Here is an 18,465-nt window from a genome sequence, read left to right as displayed (position 1 = left end):
GGTATATATGGTGTTCAATACTGGTCCTAAGACATGTAGGAAAAATTATAGTCACGTACCAACTAGAACAAATGTTGGTGTTTATTTTTGAAGATCAATATACAGTATTAGTTCTGATCACAAATAGTGGTGTCGGTTCACTTTGGTACTGGTCTTTGAAAACTAGCACCACAGTGTTATGAAGATTTCAAATTGTTTTGAGCACTATTGGGACGACTTTAAAAGAGTAAATGAGGGTTTATTTGGACTCAGATTCATCTAATAAATCCATAAGAGTTTAAATGAGTTCGATCAGAGCTCTTTAGGTCCATCAATGGGTTTTGACCGAAACCTATTGATGGACCTAGGAGACTCAGATTTTTGAAATTTTATAATGAGATGAAACTGTGAAGTATGTAGAAGAGATATAAGGTGAGAAATCCCAATCATGAGTCTCCTATACAAAATTATAGGCACATGCCAATTGACATAAAGTCTGAAACTTTGTAAACCTTTTGAGCAATATTGGAAATCCTTTAAGATGATAATGAAAGACATATTTAGACTTATGGGCATTGTAGAAACCTACATAAGTCAGAATAAGTTTGATCAGAGCACTATAGTCAATGAGTTTTGACCAAATCTATTGATGGACCTAAGGGGCTCAATTTTTTAAAATTTTATAATGAGATGAAAGTGTAGAATATATGGAAGATATATATAATGATAAATCCTAGTCCTCAATCTTCTACACGAAGTTATAGATTCGTGCCAATTGGTACAAAGTTTGAAACTTTCTAAACCTCTTGAGCAATGTTTGGAATCCTTTAAGATAATAATAGAGAGTATATTTAGACTCCTAAGCACTGTAAAAATTTACGGAAGTTAGAATGAGCCTAATCAAAGTTCTCTAATTCCATCAATGAGTTTCCACTAAAACTCATTAATGGACTTAGGTGACTTGGATTTCCAAAAAACTTGCAATGAAATGGAAGTGGAGTATGTAGAAGGGATATAAGGTGAGAAATCCTAGTCCTGAATCTCCTACACGAAGTTATAGGCTCGTGTCAATTGATATAATGTCTAAAATTTTGTAAACCTTTTGAGCAATATTGGGAATCTTTTACAATGATAATGGAGGATACATTTGGATTCTTGGGCACTACAAAAACTTACATGAGTTGGAATGAACCTGATCGGAGCTCTCTAAGTCCATTAATAGATTTTGAGCCAAATCTATTGATGGATCTAAGGGACTTGGATTTATGAAAACTTGTAATGAGATGGGAAAGGTTAGTGTGTAGAATGTATATATAGTGTCCAATACTTGTCCTAAGAAACTAAGAAACGTAGGTAAAATTATAATAGTATGTCAACTAGAACAAATGTTGGTGTTGATTTTTGAAGATTAGCATCATAGTAGTGCTGATCTTCATAAACCAGCACTAGTGTTCACTGAGGATGAAACATGTGAGAAGGATAGAAAAAAGGACACACCAAAGTTTCAGTACTACGGAGAAACATCAACTAATTATTATTTTAGTGCCAATACATATCATCAAATAAATTGTAATATAAATTCTCCTATAATGCTACACAAGAAAACCATGACAAAATAAAACATAAAACTCAATTGAAATCTAAAATATTTCACTCAACACATGTTCAATAAAAGTGAATGGAGAAGATGTGGAAGCGGAAAGTGGCTCTATTGTGAATGAGACTTTAGTCCCATATTGGGAGTTTCATGGCATGATGGTTGGTTTATATTGATTCACATGCATTGAGGATGTGAACAAATGTATGGGGAGAGGCTCTCTCTCACACGTGGGTGCATAGGGGGGGGGTGCAAATCCAGGGTCCGGATTGCACTGAACCATGTTGACTCGTGTGCGGGCACGACCTGCGTGTGCCGAATGTCGGACCAGTCAGGGCAAAATTTGCCCAAGGAGAACAACCAAGATAATGAGTGAAACGATGGGCGTTTCATTGCTTGGCAAAGTAATGGTCGTTAATCAACCATTAACGTTACCGTTGATCTAAGCTCCTATATAAGGAGACTGTGATCACAAGCAAGAGATAGACAACAACACAAGCTTCTCTCCACCTTCATTTCCTCGTTCTCTGTCGTGCAACTCCTGCTCGGCAGAGTGCCCATGATAGTGCTTCTCAATTCACCGTGACCACTAGTGCTTGGTGGAATCACGGTCAACCGTTGTATCCTGGGAAACAAACGACTCTCGAAGCACTGCCGGAGGTGGGGCAAATCTGTTTCAAGGAAACTGCGACTCTCGCAGGCCTCGGTCAGTTTTCCCGGTCGGTCTCTTCATCCGTCCGGCCAGTCTGCTTCGCCTAGTTTGCCAGTCTGCTCGCCCGGTCTACCTTTCGCCAGACATGTCTACCTTTTTCTCGGCTGGTTTGCTTTGCCCGACCTGCCTGTCCAGACATGTCTACTCGCCCGGTTGGTCTTTTGCCATACCTGTTTGTCTGCTCGACACTAGATCGCCCGGCCTGCCTCTCATCAGGCATGTCTGCCCGCTCGGTCAACCTTTCTGCCCGGTCGGCCTTTCTGATCTGTTGCACTCGCTTGTGCTACTCGACCGAATAACCCGATCTGTCAACACCGTGCAGGCTGCCTTCATCACCTGACAGAAACCATCTCCTGCTTACAACCTGAGATCATCCGCTCAGGTCATTTCTATTGTAAGTTGAATTTAAATTCTATGTAATTTTAAATTCAGCTAAGTCTCCAAAATCTCTGGCAACAGATTGTTTTGTCCAACAATCTTGAAACAGATTCGATTCTGTTGAGATGATCACAAAACGGAATGTTGAGGTGCAACAAACTCAACACGTGCATGCCCCCTCCGCCCCAATTGGAACTGTGCCAATCAATCATGGGGAAAAGCTAGAGAAGTTCAGTGAACTGAACTTTAAGAGGTGGCAGCAGAAGATGCTCTTCTACCTGACCACACTCAACCTGGCTCGATTCTTGACCGAGGACCCTCCCAAGCGTGCTGTCGATGCTGATGCACAAGCCATCAGTACAGTAGAGGCATGGACTCATTCTGAGTTCATTTTCTAAAACTACATCCTCAACTGCCTTGCCGACTCACTATATGCTGTGTATAGCATGAAGAGAACGACTTAGCAACTGTGGGAGTCCCTGGACAAGAAATATAAGACGGAGGATGTAGGGGCCAGAAGTTCATCGTGGGTCGATTCCTGGACTACAAGATGGTTGACTCCAAGACGGTGATCAGCCAAGTCCAGGAGCTTTAGGTGATCTTGCACGAGATCCACTCAGAAGGGATGGTTATGAGTGAAACCTTTTAGGTGGCTGCTATCATTGAGAAGCTGCCTTCTGGCTGGAAGTGTTGGTTGCTACTCGGAAAACCTAGAGGTTCCACTGTACAAAAATTTTATACAAAGGTCTGAACCTTTTCCTAGCTACCATGTGTTCTTTTAAATTAAATTTTGGATCGCCTGCGGAACTTAACACGTTTGATCCAAAACTTAATCTATTCGTTCTTTTAGGTTTTGACTTGGGTCTCCTGCGGAACTTAACACGTTCGACCCAAATCACCTTAAGTTATTAATTCCATTAAATATTAATTTCCATAATTGGTTCCCAGTACTGACGTGGCGAGGCACACGACCTTCTTGGATATGAGAGCAACCACCACCGACTAGACAAAACCTTTTATAGAAAGCTAATATTTAATTTCCTAAAATAACTTTAGGTCAACCGAAAAGAACAATCAAATCACAAGGAAAAAACAAAGAAACACTATATCGAAAACAAATTCGAAACACTAGAATCGTATGCCTCTTGTATTTAGTATTATTTCCAAAAATAACTAGTATGATGCGGAAAGAAAAATTACTAGTTATACCTTTTAGAAAGACCTCTTGATCTTCTACCGTATTCCTCTTCTAACCTCGGACGTTGTGTGGGCAACGATCTTCCGAGATGAGAACCACCAAGCACCTTCTTCTTCCTTACAAGTTTCGGCCATCAAAACTTCTCCTAGGATGAAGAGGTTCGGCCACCACCACCATGCTCCAAGGGATGCTAGAAAAGAGGCTTCTTTTCTCTCCTTCTTCTCCTTCTTAGATCCGGCCACCAAAGATATCTCCACCATGAGAAGGTTTCGGCCACACAAAGGAGAGGAGAGGAAAGAAAGGGCCGGCCACACCCAAGGAGAAAAGAGAGGAAAAATAGAATAGAGTCGTTCACCTTGAAGCCTCCTCTACCCCTCTTTTATAATCCTTGGTCTTGGCAAATAAGGAAAATTTAATAAAACTTCCTTAATTCTTTTGCCATTGAAAAGGAAAATTTATTTAATTAAAATAATTTTCTCTTTTCAAATTATAATGGTCGGCCACTCTTCTCCCCAAAACAAGGAGAGTTTTAATTAAAACAAAAATTAAAACTTCCTAATTTGTTTCTAGAAATTTATAAAATTTCTCCAATAATTTTAATCCCTTCATGATTGGTTAATAAAAGAAATTTTATAAATTAAAATCTTTCTTTTAAACATGTGGATAATTTCCAAAAGAAAAGTTATCTCTAAAATTAAAATCTCCTTTCAATCTACAAATAAGGAAAGATATTAAATCTTTCTTAATCTTTTGTAGAAACTAATAAAGAGAATTTTAATTTTTAAACTTTCTTTAAATCATGAATATAATTAAAAGGAAAGTTTTACCAAAATTAAAATCAACCTTTTAATCTACAAATAAGGAAAGAGATTTTAACTCTTCTCTTAATCTTTTGTAGAATCTTATAAAAGGAAGGATTTAAATTTTTAAACTCTCTTTTAAATTATATTATCCACATAAGAAAAATTTTAAAATTTAAAATTCCTTTTTATTTAATAGGGCCGGCCACATGAATTCACCCATGAACATACCCATGGCCGGCCCTAGCTTGGTCTCCAAGCTAGCTTGGCCGGCCCCTATAGGATGGGTAAGAAGGTAGGTATAGGTGGGTATAGTACTCTATAATTAAGAGGCTACGATAGGGACCGAGAGGAGGAATTGGTTTTGGTCTCCCGATAAAATTAAGCATCCCGTGCTCGCCCCGAACACACAACTTAATTTTATCAATAATAATTCATTCCACTAGAGAACTATTATTGAACTACCGCACCAATCCCAAATTACATTTTGGGCTCCTTCTTATCATGAGTGTGTTAATCTCCCTGTGTTTAAGATAACAAATGTCCACTAATTAATTAAGTTACTGACAACTCGCTTAATTAATATCTAGCTCTAAGAGTAGTACCACTCAACTTCATCGTCATGTCGGACTAAGTCCACCTGCAGGGTTTAACATGACAATCCTTATGAGCTCCTCTTGGGGACATTCTCAACCTAGATCACTAGGACACAGTTTCCTTCTATAATCAACAACACACTATAAGTGATATCATTTCCCAACTTATCGGGCTTATTGATTTATCGAACTAAATCTCACCCATTGATAAATTAAAGAAATAAATATCAAATATATGTGCTTGTTATTATATTAGGATTAAGAGCACACACTTCCATAATAACTGAGGTCTTTGTTCCTTTATAAAGTCAGTATAAAAGGAACGACCTCAAATGGTCCTACTCAATACACTTTAAGTGTACTAGTGTAATTATATAGTTAAGATAAACTAATACCTAATTACACTACGACCTTCCAATGGTTTGTTCCTTTCCATCTTGGTCGTGAGCTACTGTTTATAATTTATAAGGTACTGATAACATGATCTTCTGTGTGTGACACCACACACCATGTTATCTACAATATAAATTAATTGAACAACTACATTTATCATAAATGTAGTCATTTGACCAATGTGATTCTTATTTCTAGATAAATGTTTATACCAAAAGTTAGGCTTTTAGTATACACTCTAACAGGAAGGACTTCAAGAACTACTTGAAGCACAAGCGGAAGGAGATGAATGTGGAGGAACTCATTGTTCGACTTCGCATCGAAGAAGACAACAAGAGTTCAGAGAGAAAACTATTCTCTCAGGCTACTATGAAAGCCAACGTGGTCGAGCACGGTTAAAACTCGAAACAGAAGAACTCGAAGTCTTCCAAGATGGGACCCAGAGGAGGCATCAACATTCTCTGGGAAGTGCTTCAACTATGATCGAGTGGGTCACAAATCTTTTGAGTGCAGGAAGCCGAAGAAGAAGCAGGAGGCCAACCTGAACGAGGGACCGGAAATGGACGACCTTTGCGCAGTGGTCTCAGAACTGAACTTGGTCGGTTCAAATCCGCGACAATGGTGGATCGATACTGGAGCTACTAGATATGTGTGCTGCAGCAAGGAGTTGCTCCACAACTTTGAAGAAGTCACTGGAGACAAATTATTCATGGGGAACTCAGTAACCTCAAACATCATGGGCCAAGGAAAGGTAGTGCTGAAGATGAGCTCGGGCAAGGACCTTACTCTGAACAATGTGTTGTATGTTTCGGAGATTCGAAAGAATCTAGTGTCCAGATCACTGCTAGGCAAGCATGACTTTCACATTATTTTTGAGTCAGACAGAGTTGTATTATCCAAAAATGGAGTGTTTGTAGGAAGGAGCTATGTATTTGATTGGCTATTTAAGCTCAATGTAATGGCGATTAGGCCTAAGATATATAAAACTGAAAGCTCTTCTACTTATATTCTTGAGTCTTCGTGTTTCTGGCATAGTAGACTAGGACATGTTAACTACGATGTGTTGCGTAGATTAATTAATATGCAAAGCATATCTACATTCCACCTTGACCCAAAATACAAGTGTGAGATTTGTGTTGAAGCGAAAATGACAAGGTTATCCTTTCAACAAATTGAAAGAAGTAACGAATCACTTGACCTAATCCACACTGATGTGTGCGACTTAAAAGGTACGCCAACACGTGGTTGTAATAAATACTCCATCACTTTTGTAGATGATAACACAAAATACTGTTATGTGTATCTTCTCAAAAGTAAGGATGAAGCTATAGAAAAATTTGCTCTCTATAAGACTGAGGTTGAAAATCAATTTAATAGAAAAATTAAGGTGGTACGAAGTGATCGAGACAGTAAATATGTATCACCGTTTGCTGAGATGTGTGCTGAACATGGGATCAGACACGAAACAACAGCTCCTTATACTCCTCAGCAAAATGGAGTTGCTGAGCGAAAGAATCGAACTCTAAAGGAGATGATGAATGTTTTTCTATTGAGGTCTGGATTGCCAGAGTGCATGTGAGGGGAAGCTGTGTTAACAGCGAATTACCTTTTAAATAAGATGCCCCGGAAGAAAATAGATAAGAGTCCTTATGAGTTGTGGAATGAAAGACAACCGTCCTACAAATATTTACGAAAGTGGAAATGTCTTGCCAAAGTATTGGTGCCTGATTCGAAAAGGATTAAGATAGGACCAAATACTATTGATTGCATATTTATTAGATATGCACAAAACAACACTGCATATAGATTTGTGTATTAGTCACACATACCGGATATACACAAGAACTCGATAATCGAATTGAGAAATGCTTTGTTCTTCGAGCATGTGTTTCCGTATAAGACCCGAGAGAATGCTAGCTCCTCAAAACGGGCAAATAAAACACAAGGCCAAGAAGAAGATGATGATGAGGAACCTATGGAGGTTGAGCCTAGACGGAGCAAAAAAATTTGGGTAGAAAAATCCTATGGATCGGATTTTATCAGTTTCGTATTGGAGAGTGAGCCCCGAAGTTACTCAGAAGCAGTAGGCTCTTCTGATAGACTTCACTGGAGAGAGGCAATTGCATCTGAGATAGAATTTATCTTGCAAAATCACACTTGGAAACTTGTGGATCTTCCTCCGGGAAGTAAACCACTAGGTTGCAAATGAATTTTCAAGAAGAAAATGAAGTCAAATGACACGATTGATAAGTATAAGGTCAGACTAGTAATCAAAGGATACCAACAACGAGAAGGTATCAATTACTTTGACACGTATTCTCCGATGTCGAGAATAACTTCCATTAGAGTACTATTGGCTATCACCGCTCTATGGAATCTCGAAATACATCAAATGGATGTAAAGACTGTCTTTCTAAACGGGAATTTAGAAGAGGAAATCTACATGGAACAACCTGAGGGGTTTTCTGTACTAGGACTGGAAAACAAGGTTTGTAGATTGGTGAAATCATTATATGACTTGAAACAAGCATCAAAGCAGTGACATGAAAAATTTGATAATGCCATGAAGGAATGTGGATTCAAGATCAATCAATGTGATAAATGTGTCTACATGAAAGCCACAGAGAGTGACTATGCCATCTTGTGCCTCTATGTAGACGACATATTTATCATTGGAAGTAATGATAAGATGATACAATCCACAAAAGGTATGTTAAGCTCAAGATTTGATATGAAAGACATGGGCCTAGCTGATGTGATTATAGGAATCAAAATTCTTAGTACAGAAGGACTTGTTCTTAGTCAGTCTCATTACGTGGACAAAATTCTTGAGAAATTCACCAAGAGTGATACTGCGTTGGCACGAATGCCGATAGATACGAGTCAACATCTATCGAAAAATCGAGGTAAAAGTATCTCTCAGATAGAGTACTCTCGAGTGATTCGAAGTCTGATGTACTTGATGAATTGTACACGACCAGACTTGGCCTACGCAGTAAGCAAACTGAGTAGATATACGAGTAATCCGGTGTTGAGCACTGGAAAGAGATAACAAGAGCACTGAGGTACTTGAGGTATACTCATAAGTATGGACTGCACTATACAAGATATCCTGCTATGATCAAAGGATACAACGATGCAAGTTTGATATCTGATATAAAAGACTCTAAGTCTATGAGTGGATATGTCTTCACTTTAACAGGTGCAGTCATTTCTTAGAAATCTTCTAAGCAAATCGTAATAACCATAACAACGATGGAATTTGAGTTTATAGCTCTTGACAAATGTGGTGAAGAGTCTAAATGGCTACGGCAATTCTTAGAAGATATTCCACGATGGCCAAAATGTCGATAATTTGCATACATTACGATAGTCAATCAGCAATCGGTCGAGCATAGAGTTATCTGTATAATAGTAAGTCTAGACATATACATCGTAGAAATAATACCATTAGACAACTACTCTCAACGAGAGTTATCACTGTTGACTATGTGAAGTCAAAGGATAACCTAACGGATTTGCTAACCAAAGGATTAAATCGAGAATTAGTTACAAGCTCCTCACGAGGAATGGGCTTGATGTCGTTGTCAACGATCAGTGTAGAGGACACCCAACCTATGCTGACTGGAGATCCCAAGAATTAGGTTCAAAGGGGCAACTAATCTGCACTGACTAGAAACACTGTGGGGAATAATCCAATGAAACAGTGACTAGACCAGGGTACGCCGATGGACTTTTAATGATCAAGAAGAGTATATGGCAACTCTTGAGGGATTACCTATGTGAGAAAGAAGTGGGGTCGCTTCGAAGAGAATTGGAAGCACAATTCTTAGAACTTCTCACAGAACCAAACGTGTTCATGGCCAAGAACGAATACACTCATGAGAACTGAGTTGTATCAGGGAGAGTCTTGGGTGAGATTTGTCACTGCTTACTCAGACGACAGTATAGTTCAAGGACATCTTGTCTACTATCAGCCAGTAAGCAACCAAATCTTCACAAGGCAAGGTTCAAAGGGTAAAACCTACCTATCCTATACTTGACTGAACTGCTACATGCTATCACTTACCCTATCTCCATTCATGTGGGAAATTGTTGAATAAATGAATGGAGAAGAAATGAAAGAGGAAAGAAGCTCCATTGTGAATGGGACTTTAGTCCCACATTAAAAGTTTCAAGGCATTTTTGTTGGTTTATATTAATTCACATACATTGAGGATGTGAACAAATGCATGTAGAGAAATTCTCTCTCACACGCGGGTGTATAGGGGGGGGGTGCAAATCCAGGGCCCGGATTGCACTGAACTATGTTGACTTGTGTGCGGGCATGACCTGTGCGCGCCAAATGTCAGACCGATTAGGGTAAAATTTGCCTATGGGGAACAACCAACATTTTGCCACGAATCAAAACAGTCGAACGATAATGAGTGAAACGGTGGGTGTTTCTCTGCTTGACAAAGTAATGGTCATTAATCAACCATTAACGCTGCTGTTGGTCTGAGCTCCTATATAAGGAGGCTGCAATCACAGGCAAGAGATACACAACAACACAAGCTTCTCTCCACCTTCATTCCCTCGTTCTCTGTCGTGCAACTCCTGCTCGACAGAGTACCCATGATAACATTCGGGTGTCTCTCAGTTCGCCGTGACCACTATTGCTTGGTGGAATCACGGTCAACCGTTGTATCATGAGAAACAGACGACTCGAGTAAACCTCGAAGCACTGCCGGAGGTGGGGCGAATCTGTTTCAAGGAAACTACAACTCTCGCAGGCCTCGGTCAGTTTTCCCGGTCGGTCTCTTCATCTGCCTGGTCGGCCAGTCTGCTCGCTCGGTCTGTCAATCTGCTCGCCCGGTTTGCCTTTCGCCAGACCTGTCTGTCTCTCGCTCGGTCGGTCTGCTTCGCTCGACCTGCCTATCTAGACTTGTCTACTCGCTGGGTATGTCTTTTGCCAGACCTGTCTGTCCGCCCGACACCAGATCGCCCGACCTGCCTCTCGTCAGGCCTGTTTGCCCGCTCAGTCAACCTTTCTGCCCGGTCGGCCTTTCTGATCTGTTGCGCCCGCTGGTGCTGCTCGATCGAACAACCCGATTTGTCAACACTGTGGAGACTGCCTTCATCACCTGGCAAAAATCAGCCATTGCTGGCAGTCTGATATCATCCACTCAAGTCATCTCTATTATAAATTGAATTTAAATTCTGTACAATTTTAAATTCAGCTAAGTCTTCAAAATTTCCGATAATAAATTATTTTGTCCAACCCCATGTTACTAACATCCGTTCCTCTATAATGCAAAAGAGGACCATTAGATCGCGCTCTTATAGTTTTAAAAATAAAAATAATCAATTTAAAGTGTCAATCAAAATTTAAATAAAGTGTCAATTAAAATTTAAATAATTGATTTTAGAGGAGAAAAATATGCAACGATAAATTAGAAGAAGGAAAAATAAGAGATTAAATGGGAGGAAAGAGAAAAGGAAAAGTTAATAGCAGAATAAAACTAGGATTAGGTGCACCTTTTGGAGTTCTGAAACTTAGCCTCTTGTGTAAAACTAAATTTAAAATGCGTCCTTTAAAAAGTTACCGTTAAAAATTTCTAGGCTTTGTTTAGTGGGGGATGGGCATAAAAATTGGAAAAGGTTTTTACAGTGGAATTTTTTTTCTTGTTTATTTTTTTAAAAAAATATGGTTTAGAATTTTTTTTTTACCAAATAGCAGATGAATTTAGGAATCCATTTAAGGATTATTTTTTGATTAATTTTTAATCCGTCCAAATGGGATGAAAATCAATTTTCTTCCTCTCAACTCTCATGGGCAGTTAAGCAAAATAATGGTCAGATTATATTTATTGGGATCAAATATACATCTTTATATCCATATCAATTAAAAGATAGATATCTTTAATACTAATTATTTTTCTTCTTTCTGTCGCATTATCATCATTCAACAAAATTCTATTAAATTAACATCAAGTATAAATAATTTAAAAATAGATTAAATATTTATATATTATACTCTTAACAATAAAACATATATATATATATATATATATATATATATATATATATATATAAAAGGATATTACCACGTATAGTACAAATCTCAAATATTTTTATGGTTTGAAAATTTGTATGCTTAATACTATAACACAATCTCTAAATTTAAAAGACAAAATCCTATTGACATATCCAAGAGCAAAATAATAAATAAAAAAAACAAAAAAAGCATGAGGTTCTCAAGGTTTTCTCTTATAGTTCGTTGGTACTCTCCTTTATTTTAATTGGAAAAAAATTATCATTAGTTTTTTACTGGACTACGTAGGTAAAATGTTAAAATGATCAAATCATGTAGAATAGCTTTAAAATAACCAACGTATCTACTTTTCATTTTATCCCTAATTAGTCAATTGATAAAAAAATCAATCGAATCAATTTCCTATTTGAAAATCGGTCGACTATTTTTTTACCAGTCAGATTGATTTGTCTCTATGCTAAAATATTAAAAATTTTGAGCAATGACTGATTTTAAAAATCATTCGATTGATTTATTTATTTTTATCAAAATCAATTTTGTACCGAATCGGTTGATAGACCAAATGATCTCGAATTGAAATTAGTTTATATATGTTCGGCTAGTTTTTCTAATTATATCCATGCTGTCAAACATTAATTTAACCAAATATATTAAGAGTAGTGATTTTTGAACACGAGTTAAAATTTTCAAATATATTCATGTTCAAAATATCACTACTCTTAATATAATGAGTTAAAATGATATTTGAGGACACGAATATAATGAGAAGAATTAGGACGAACACATAGGAACTAGTTTCATATAAATCCGAAGTTGTTGGTCCATCAATTAATTTTGGGCAAAATTGATTAATGAACCAAATATCCTCGAGTTGACATGAAACTAGCTCCTATGTATTCATCTAGGTGATCTCTTGATTATATCCATACTCTCCAATAATAATTTGACCCAATATATTAAGAGTAATGATTTTTTGAATATAAATTAAAATTTTAAACACATTCATATTCAAAAAATTACTGTTCTTAATATATTGGGTCAAATTGATATTTGAGGATATAAAAATAATCAAGAAAAGTAGGCGAACACATAGGAACTGGTTTTATATCAATCCGAGGTTGTTTGGGGTATCAGTAAGTTTTAGAAAAAATCGACTGATGGACAAAATATCCTTGGATTAACACGAAACTAGTTCCTATATATTTGGCTAGTTTTCTTGATTATATCCACGCCGTCAAATATAAATTTAACTCAATATATTGAGAACAGTGATTTTTTGAATATGAATGTGTTCAAAAATTTAATTCATGTTAAAAAAATCATTACTCTTAATATATTAGGTCAAATTGATATTTGAGGACATAAATATAATCAGAAGAACTAGCAAAACACATAGAAACTAGTTTCATGTCAATCCAAAGATGTTTGGTACATCAGCTGGTTTTGTCCAAAATCAGCTGATGGACCAAACGATCTCGGATTGAAATGAAACTAGCTTCTATTTATTTGTCTAGTTCTTCTGATTATATTCATACCTTCAAACATTAATTTGACCCAATATATTAAGAGAAGTGATTTTTTGAATATAAATTGAATTTTTCAACTACATTCCCACTCACTAAATTATTGCTCTCAATAGATTGGGTCAACTTAATATTTGAGGGCATAGATATAATCAAGAGAACTAAACGAACATATAAGAGCTAGTTTCATATCAATCGAAGAATGTTTGGTCCATCAACCGATTTTGTTCAAAATCGGTTGATGGACTAAATAACCTTAGATTGACCCGAAACCAACTCTTATGTGTTCGTCTAGTTCTCTTGATTATATCCATGTTCTCAAACATCAATTTGACCCAATATATTAAGAGCAGTAATTTTTTGAACACAAATAAATTTTTTTTGATACATTCGTATTAAAAAAATGCCGCTCTCAATATATTAGGTCAATTTAATATTTGAGAACATTGATATAATTAAAAGAACTAGTCAAATTGAATTTGAGGGCATGATTTCATGTGAATTCAAGGTCGTTTGGTCCATCAGCCTGTTTTGCCCAATTAAAATTTTCTAACAGATTCGTGTTCAAAAAATCACTCTTCTCAATATATTAGGTTAAATTGATATTTGAGGGCATGAATATAATTAGGAGAACTAGATAAACACATAGGAGCTAGTTTCATATCAATCCAAGGATATTTGGTCCATAAGTTAGTTTTGGGAAAAACTACTTGATGGACCAAACATGTTTGGATTGACATGAAATTAACTCATATATGTTCGACGATTTATCTAGTTCTCCTGATTATATCTATGCTTGCAAATATCAATTTGACCTAATATATTGAGATCAGTGTTTTTTTGAATACGAATGTATTTGAAAAATATAATTCATGTTCGAAAAATCACGGCTCCCAATATATTGAGTCAAATTGATATTTGAGAACATGAATATAATTAGGAGAACCAGAGGAACACATAGAGACTAATTTTATGTCAATTGGAGGATGTTTGGTCTATCAACCGATTTTATCCAAAATTGGTTGATAGATCAAATGACCTCGGATTGACATAAAACTAACTCCTATGTGTTCGGTTAGTTCTCCTGATTATCCATACTCTCAAAAATCAATTTGACCCAATATATTAAGAGCAGTGATTTTTTGAACACGAATATATTTGAGAAATTTAATTAATATTTAAAAAGTTACTGATTTCAGTATACTTGGTTAAATTTGTCAGAGTATTGATATAATTAAGAGAACTAGTCAAACATATATTAACTAGTTTAATGTCAATCGGAGATCGTTTAGCCTATCAACCAGTTTTACCTAAAATTAATTTAATAAAAAAATAAAAAATAAATCAGTCAAATGAGTTTTAAAATCAGTCCGGTTGATTTACTTAAAATTTTAAAATTTTGATATAATGATATATCGGACTATTAAAAAATATCTATACTGATTTTTAAAAAATTGATTCGACGGTTTTTTTTTTTTGTTGACTGATTAAGAATAAAATAGAAAGTGAATATAATAATTCTGATATAGTAATTTTGATATTTACCTAGGTTTGATAAAAAGCTGAATTATCATCACTACAGGTAAAATTTCTTCCATCGAATTCGTTATCAGGCCTAGCACGGCATGACTCCACGCACGCGAGTCTACGGTTCTTCCTTCGTACCTTTTTGCTAATTTTGATTCATAGAATTATTTATAAAATATTAAATAATATTTATAAGACTTGTCACAATTGCTTCCATAGCATAGTGGTAGTGCGTTCGCTTCGTAAGCGAAAGGTCGCGAGTTCGATTCTCGCTGGGAGCTCTTTTTATGCTTTTAAAGCAATATTTGTTGTGTCGATTATAGCCTTATAGGCAAACTGGCACTGGTTATTATTTTTCTCATTTGTCTCTAAATATCCCAATTATGATTTTTTGCCAAAAAAATAAAATAAAATTAATGATATATGTATCTGATTTTTTTAAAAAAATTTTTATGTTTTTTTTTTTTTTCTAAAACTCACTGATGATGGTTATTATTTTTCTCATTTGTCTCTAAATATCCCAATTATGATTTTTTGCCAAAAAAATAAAATAAAATTAATGATATATGTATCTGATTTTTTTAAAAAAATTTTTATGTTTTTTTTTTTTCTAAAACTCACTGATGATGGTTATTATTTTTCTCATTTGTCTCTAAATATCCCAATTATTATGTTAAAACTCACGGATGATTACTCAATTTTAAAATTTTGACTATGATTAAAATTAAGTCTTGAATAAATATCCAATATTAAAATCTCAAATTTAATTAAAGTGGTATGAATTTTAAAAATTTAAAATAACCTATGTCGAGTGTGAAATAAAGTTTGATAGTGAATTTAGAAAAATATGATTATATTTATCTTTTAGATTATATAAAGGAAGATAAATCATGAAATTAATTTTTAATTGATTGTTAAGTGAGTGGGGAATAAGAAATTTTTTTTTAATGTATGCATCTGAGCATGATGATACTCAAAAGTAGATTCGTTATCTTAACACTCCTTTAATACCGATCCTATAAATATAAAAAAGATAAATATAAATATATCAACGTTAAACGTATGATAGAATAGATTAATCATCAATTTTATAGAATTAAAATCTGACCATTACTCAAAAAAAAAAAAAATAGAATAGTCACATCAACAACTCCTCTAAAATCGATCTTATGTATATAGAAGAAGAAAAAAATCTGACCATTACTCAAAAAGTGACTAGAAGTGAATAGGTAACCACAACCCTATTATTTGTGATCCTTCCATTTTGATTTCATTTAATATTCAACCTGATAGATTTAAAAATAAGTAATTTTTTTCTAAGAGAGAGAAATAATAGTTTTGAAATCCTAAAACATTGATTATTTTTAAAATTTTTAAATATAATAAATGCACGTATAAGAGAAGAATATTTTTTTAAACAAATATATATGATTTCATAAATATGAAAGTACGATGATTTGAATATTAATAAAAGTCAAGTTAAATTGATTATTTATGTATATTTTAGAAAGTTAAAACAATGACATTAATCAGTAAAATAATTCGTTGAACTGATCTTAGTATATAAAAATTAGTTTCCTTTTATAAATAACTTCCATAAAATTAAAACTATAATCTATAAAAATATTTTGTGAACATGGAATGATTCATAGAAATTAATAAATATTTTGCCGATATTAAAAAAAATCTTAAAATATATCGTAGAGAACGTTTATGGATATTTCTGTTTTATCTGTCCTTTTTTTTAGGGGGCTTTCTGTAAGCGCGCTCGTCGCTGCTATATAATACGAGCCTCCCCAGGGTTTTCTCTATTCGTTCCCTTCCCAGTTCTGATTACGCTCTCGTCTCGACATCGCCGATCGCGTGATCCGGGTGGCCAATGGAGACTCTCCCATCGGCAGCGGAGCGACAGCAGCTCATCTCCTTCTTTCTCGAGGTTGCCGCTGGCCAGACCGCCGATGTCGCCGCACGATTTCTTGAGGTTCTACCTTGTCGTCCTCTCGCTCTTGATCGTTCGTGCATTGCAGTTATCCTAGAGCGATGATTTGATTTCTCGTTAGCCACCCTTTTTCCGATCTTGTTTTAATTACATTGAACTACAATTACCGAGGATCCCTGTTTGAGCAGGGCCGATTCTGAGTTTTAGGGTTGTTATGTGGTACTGTAATAGTCAGTCTTTAATTGCGGATGTATTTTACAGGCCGCGGCTTGGAAGTTTGATGAGGCTGTACAGCTCTTCTATTTCAGCAATGAAAGTGGTGGCGTGGAGTCATCGTTCTTACCTCCACAGACTAATGGAATTACTAGGTGGTCTTCGACTAAAAACTGTGAAACTTAGAGCGTTTTTGTTGGATATAGTTTGCGATGACTCTTTTCTCATTTTTTTGAAATTTCTGTTTCTTCAGTGTGGAAAATATGCTTGCCAGTGGTAGTTCAGTGCAAGGTGCTCTTGAAGATGAAGTGCGAGCACCTTTGTCTGGCGTAAGAGATATCCTTAATGAAGATCCTGCTTTTTTCAGGTCTGATGCTTCTTATGTCGCAATCATTTTGCAATATCTGTGCACTTCTATTAATTTAATTTTGCATAATTCTATCTATTGTTGCGTGCTGATACATTTTCAATGTTCAATTATTTGATGGTTCCTTTGTTGGCATTCAATTTTATTTAATACCAAACACCACATGCAGGTCTCAACCAAATTTAGATGTTCCCTTTGGCATATCAAGACATTCTGCTATTTGGGAATCAAGCGAGAGCGTTTTGTCAACATCAAATGGCACCCATGACAATCTCGCTTCATTATATACTCCACCTTTTTCCTTGATGTTCCAAGGGCGCTTTGACCAGGTACGACGATTATGTAGACATCTCTTGTTGTTGTAGTTACACGGTTATCCTTTTGCTGAATGAATTTGTAGAATATATATTCACTATCACCTTTTCTATACTCATCTAAATCCTTAGATAAAGTTCAATGACCGCAGGAGATCCATATAGGCTCTTAAAAGTTAGGACTCGTTGCTTGTTGTATTTGTTTTGTTCACCAACTTCTTCTACTTGTATACATTTTACTATCTTTTGTTGAAAATATTGATTTTTGGAAATTTGGGGATTTTGCTCATGTGTTATATATTATGCTCATTTGTTTGTGTAGGCAAAGGTTGAGGCATCCCGTCGTGGCAAGTGGTTGCTACTCAATCTGCAGTCTCATGAAGAATTTAGCTCGCACATGGTAGGTGGGCTTGAACTACTTTTCTTTGATTTCATTTTTACAAAATGGTGACTTTGGAAGTATTTCATGTTAAAGCTCAACCGCGATACATGGGCAATCTTTATTTTATATATTCTTTTATGAACATAAATAATTTTTTTTATCATAATTGAATATTAAATTTAAATTTATTCTCGACAATGTTATATTTTTCATTTAAAAATTAATTTCCAATAATATTCATATCAACTAAATATAGCAACAATTTTGTGCATCTAAGCCACTTTATAAACCAAACAAAAAAGTAAAAAAAACACTTTTCTATCCGATAGATCTTGTGAATATTAAGTGTGGATCCTTTGATCTGTAAAACGTAAATTAAAGGATGAGTCATTCTCCATTCATTTTAGATGTGAGAACATCACTCTCCATCAATGATAAAGAAGGATTCATCCTTTGATCCACGTTTCATGGACCAGAGAATTTGAGCTCGTGAATATTGGTCGACAATCTCAG

General features: G+C 35.5%; 1 protein-coding gene and 1 non-coding gene across 2 annotated transcripts; both read left to right on the top strand.

Moving 5' to 3' along the window:
* Window positions 1-14,946: 14,946 nt before the first annotated feature.
* On the top strand, window positions 14,947-15,018 carry TRNAT-CGU. Its single transcript has one exon. It is a non-coding gene; the product is annotated as a tRNA-Thr (tRNA).
* A 1,551-nt stretch (window positions 15,019-16,569) lies between these two features.
* On the top strand, window positions 16,570-18,093 carry LOC122002418 (plant UBX domain-containing protein 7-like). Its single transcript, XM_042557580.1, has 6 exons — window positions 16,570-16,718; window positions 16,938-17,044; window positions 17,143-17,256; window positions 17,426-17,585; window positions 17,893-17,970; window positions 18,046-18,093. The coding sequence occupies exons 1-6, from the start codon at window positions 16,617-16,619 to the stop codon at window positions 18,091-18,093; spliced, it is 609 nt and encodes a 202-aa protein (XP_042413514.1). The 5' UTR covers window positions 16,570-16,616.
* The last annotated feature ends 372 nt before the right edge of the window (window positions 18,094-18,465 follow it).

Source organism: Zingiber officinale, chromosome 1A (assembly GCF_018446385.1).
Source record: "Zingiber officinale cultivar Zhangliang chromosome 1A, Zo_v1.1, whole genome shotgun sequence".
NCBI classification, from domain to species: domain Eukaryota; kingdom Viridiplantae; phylum Streptophyta; class Magnoliopsida; order Zingiberales; family Zingiberaceae; genus Zingiber; species Zingiber officinale.
This window is presented reverse-complemented; position numbering and strand designations above follow the sequence as displayed.

Bases quoted from the DNA above. Each gene is read 5' to 3' on its own strand.
- LOC122002418 (XM_042557580.1), top strand. From the start codon at position 16,617: ATGGAGACTCTCCCATCGGCAGCGGAGCGACAGCAGCTCATCTCCTTC. The intron at 17,257-17,425 runs GTCTGATGCTTC...CACCACATGCAG, and splicing joins GAAGATCCTGCTTTTTTCAG to GTCTCAACCAAATTTAGATG. The intron at 17,586-17,892 runs GTACGACGATTA...TTGTTTGTGTAG, and splicing joins TCCAAGGGCGCTTTGACCAG to GCAAAGGTTGAGGCATCCCG.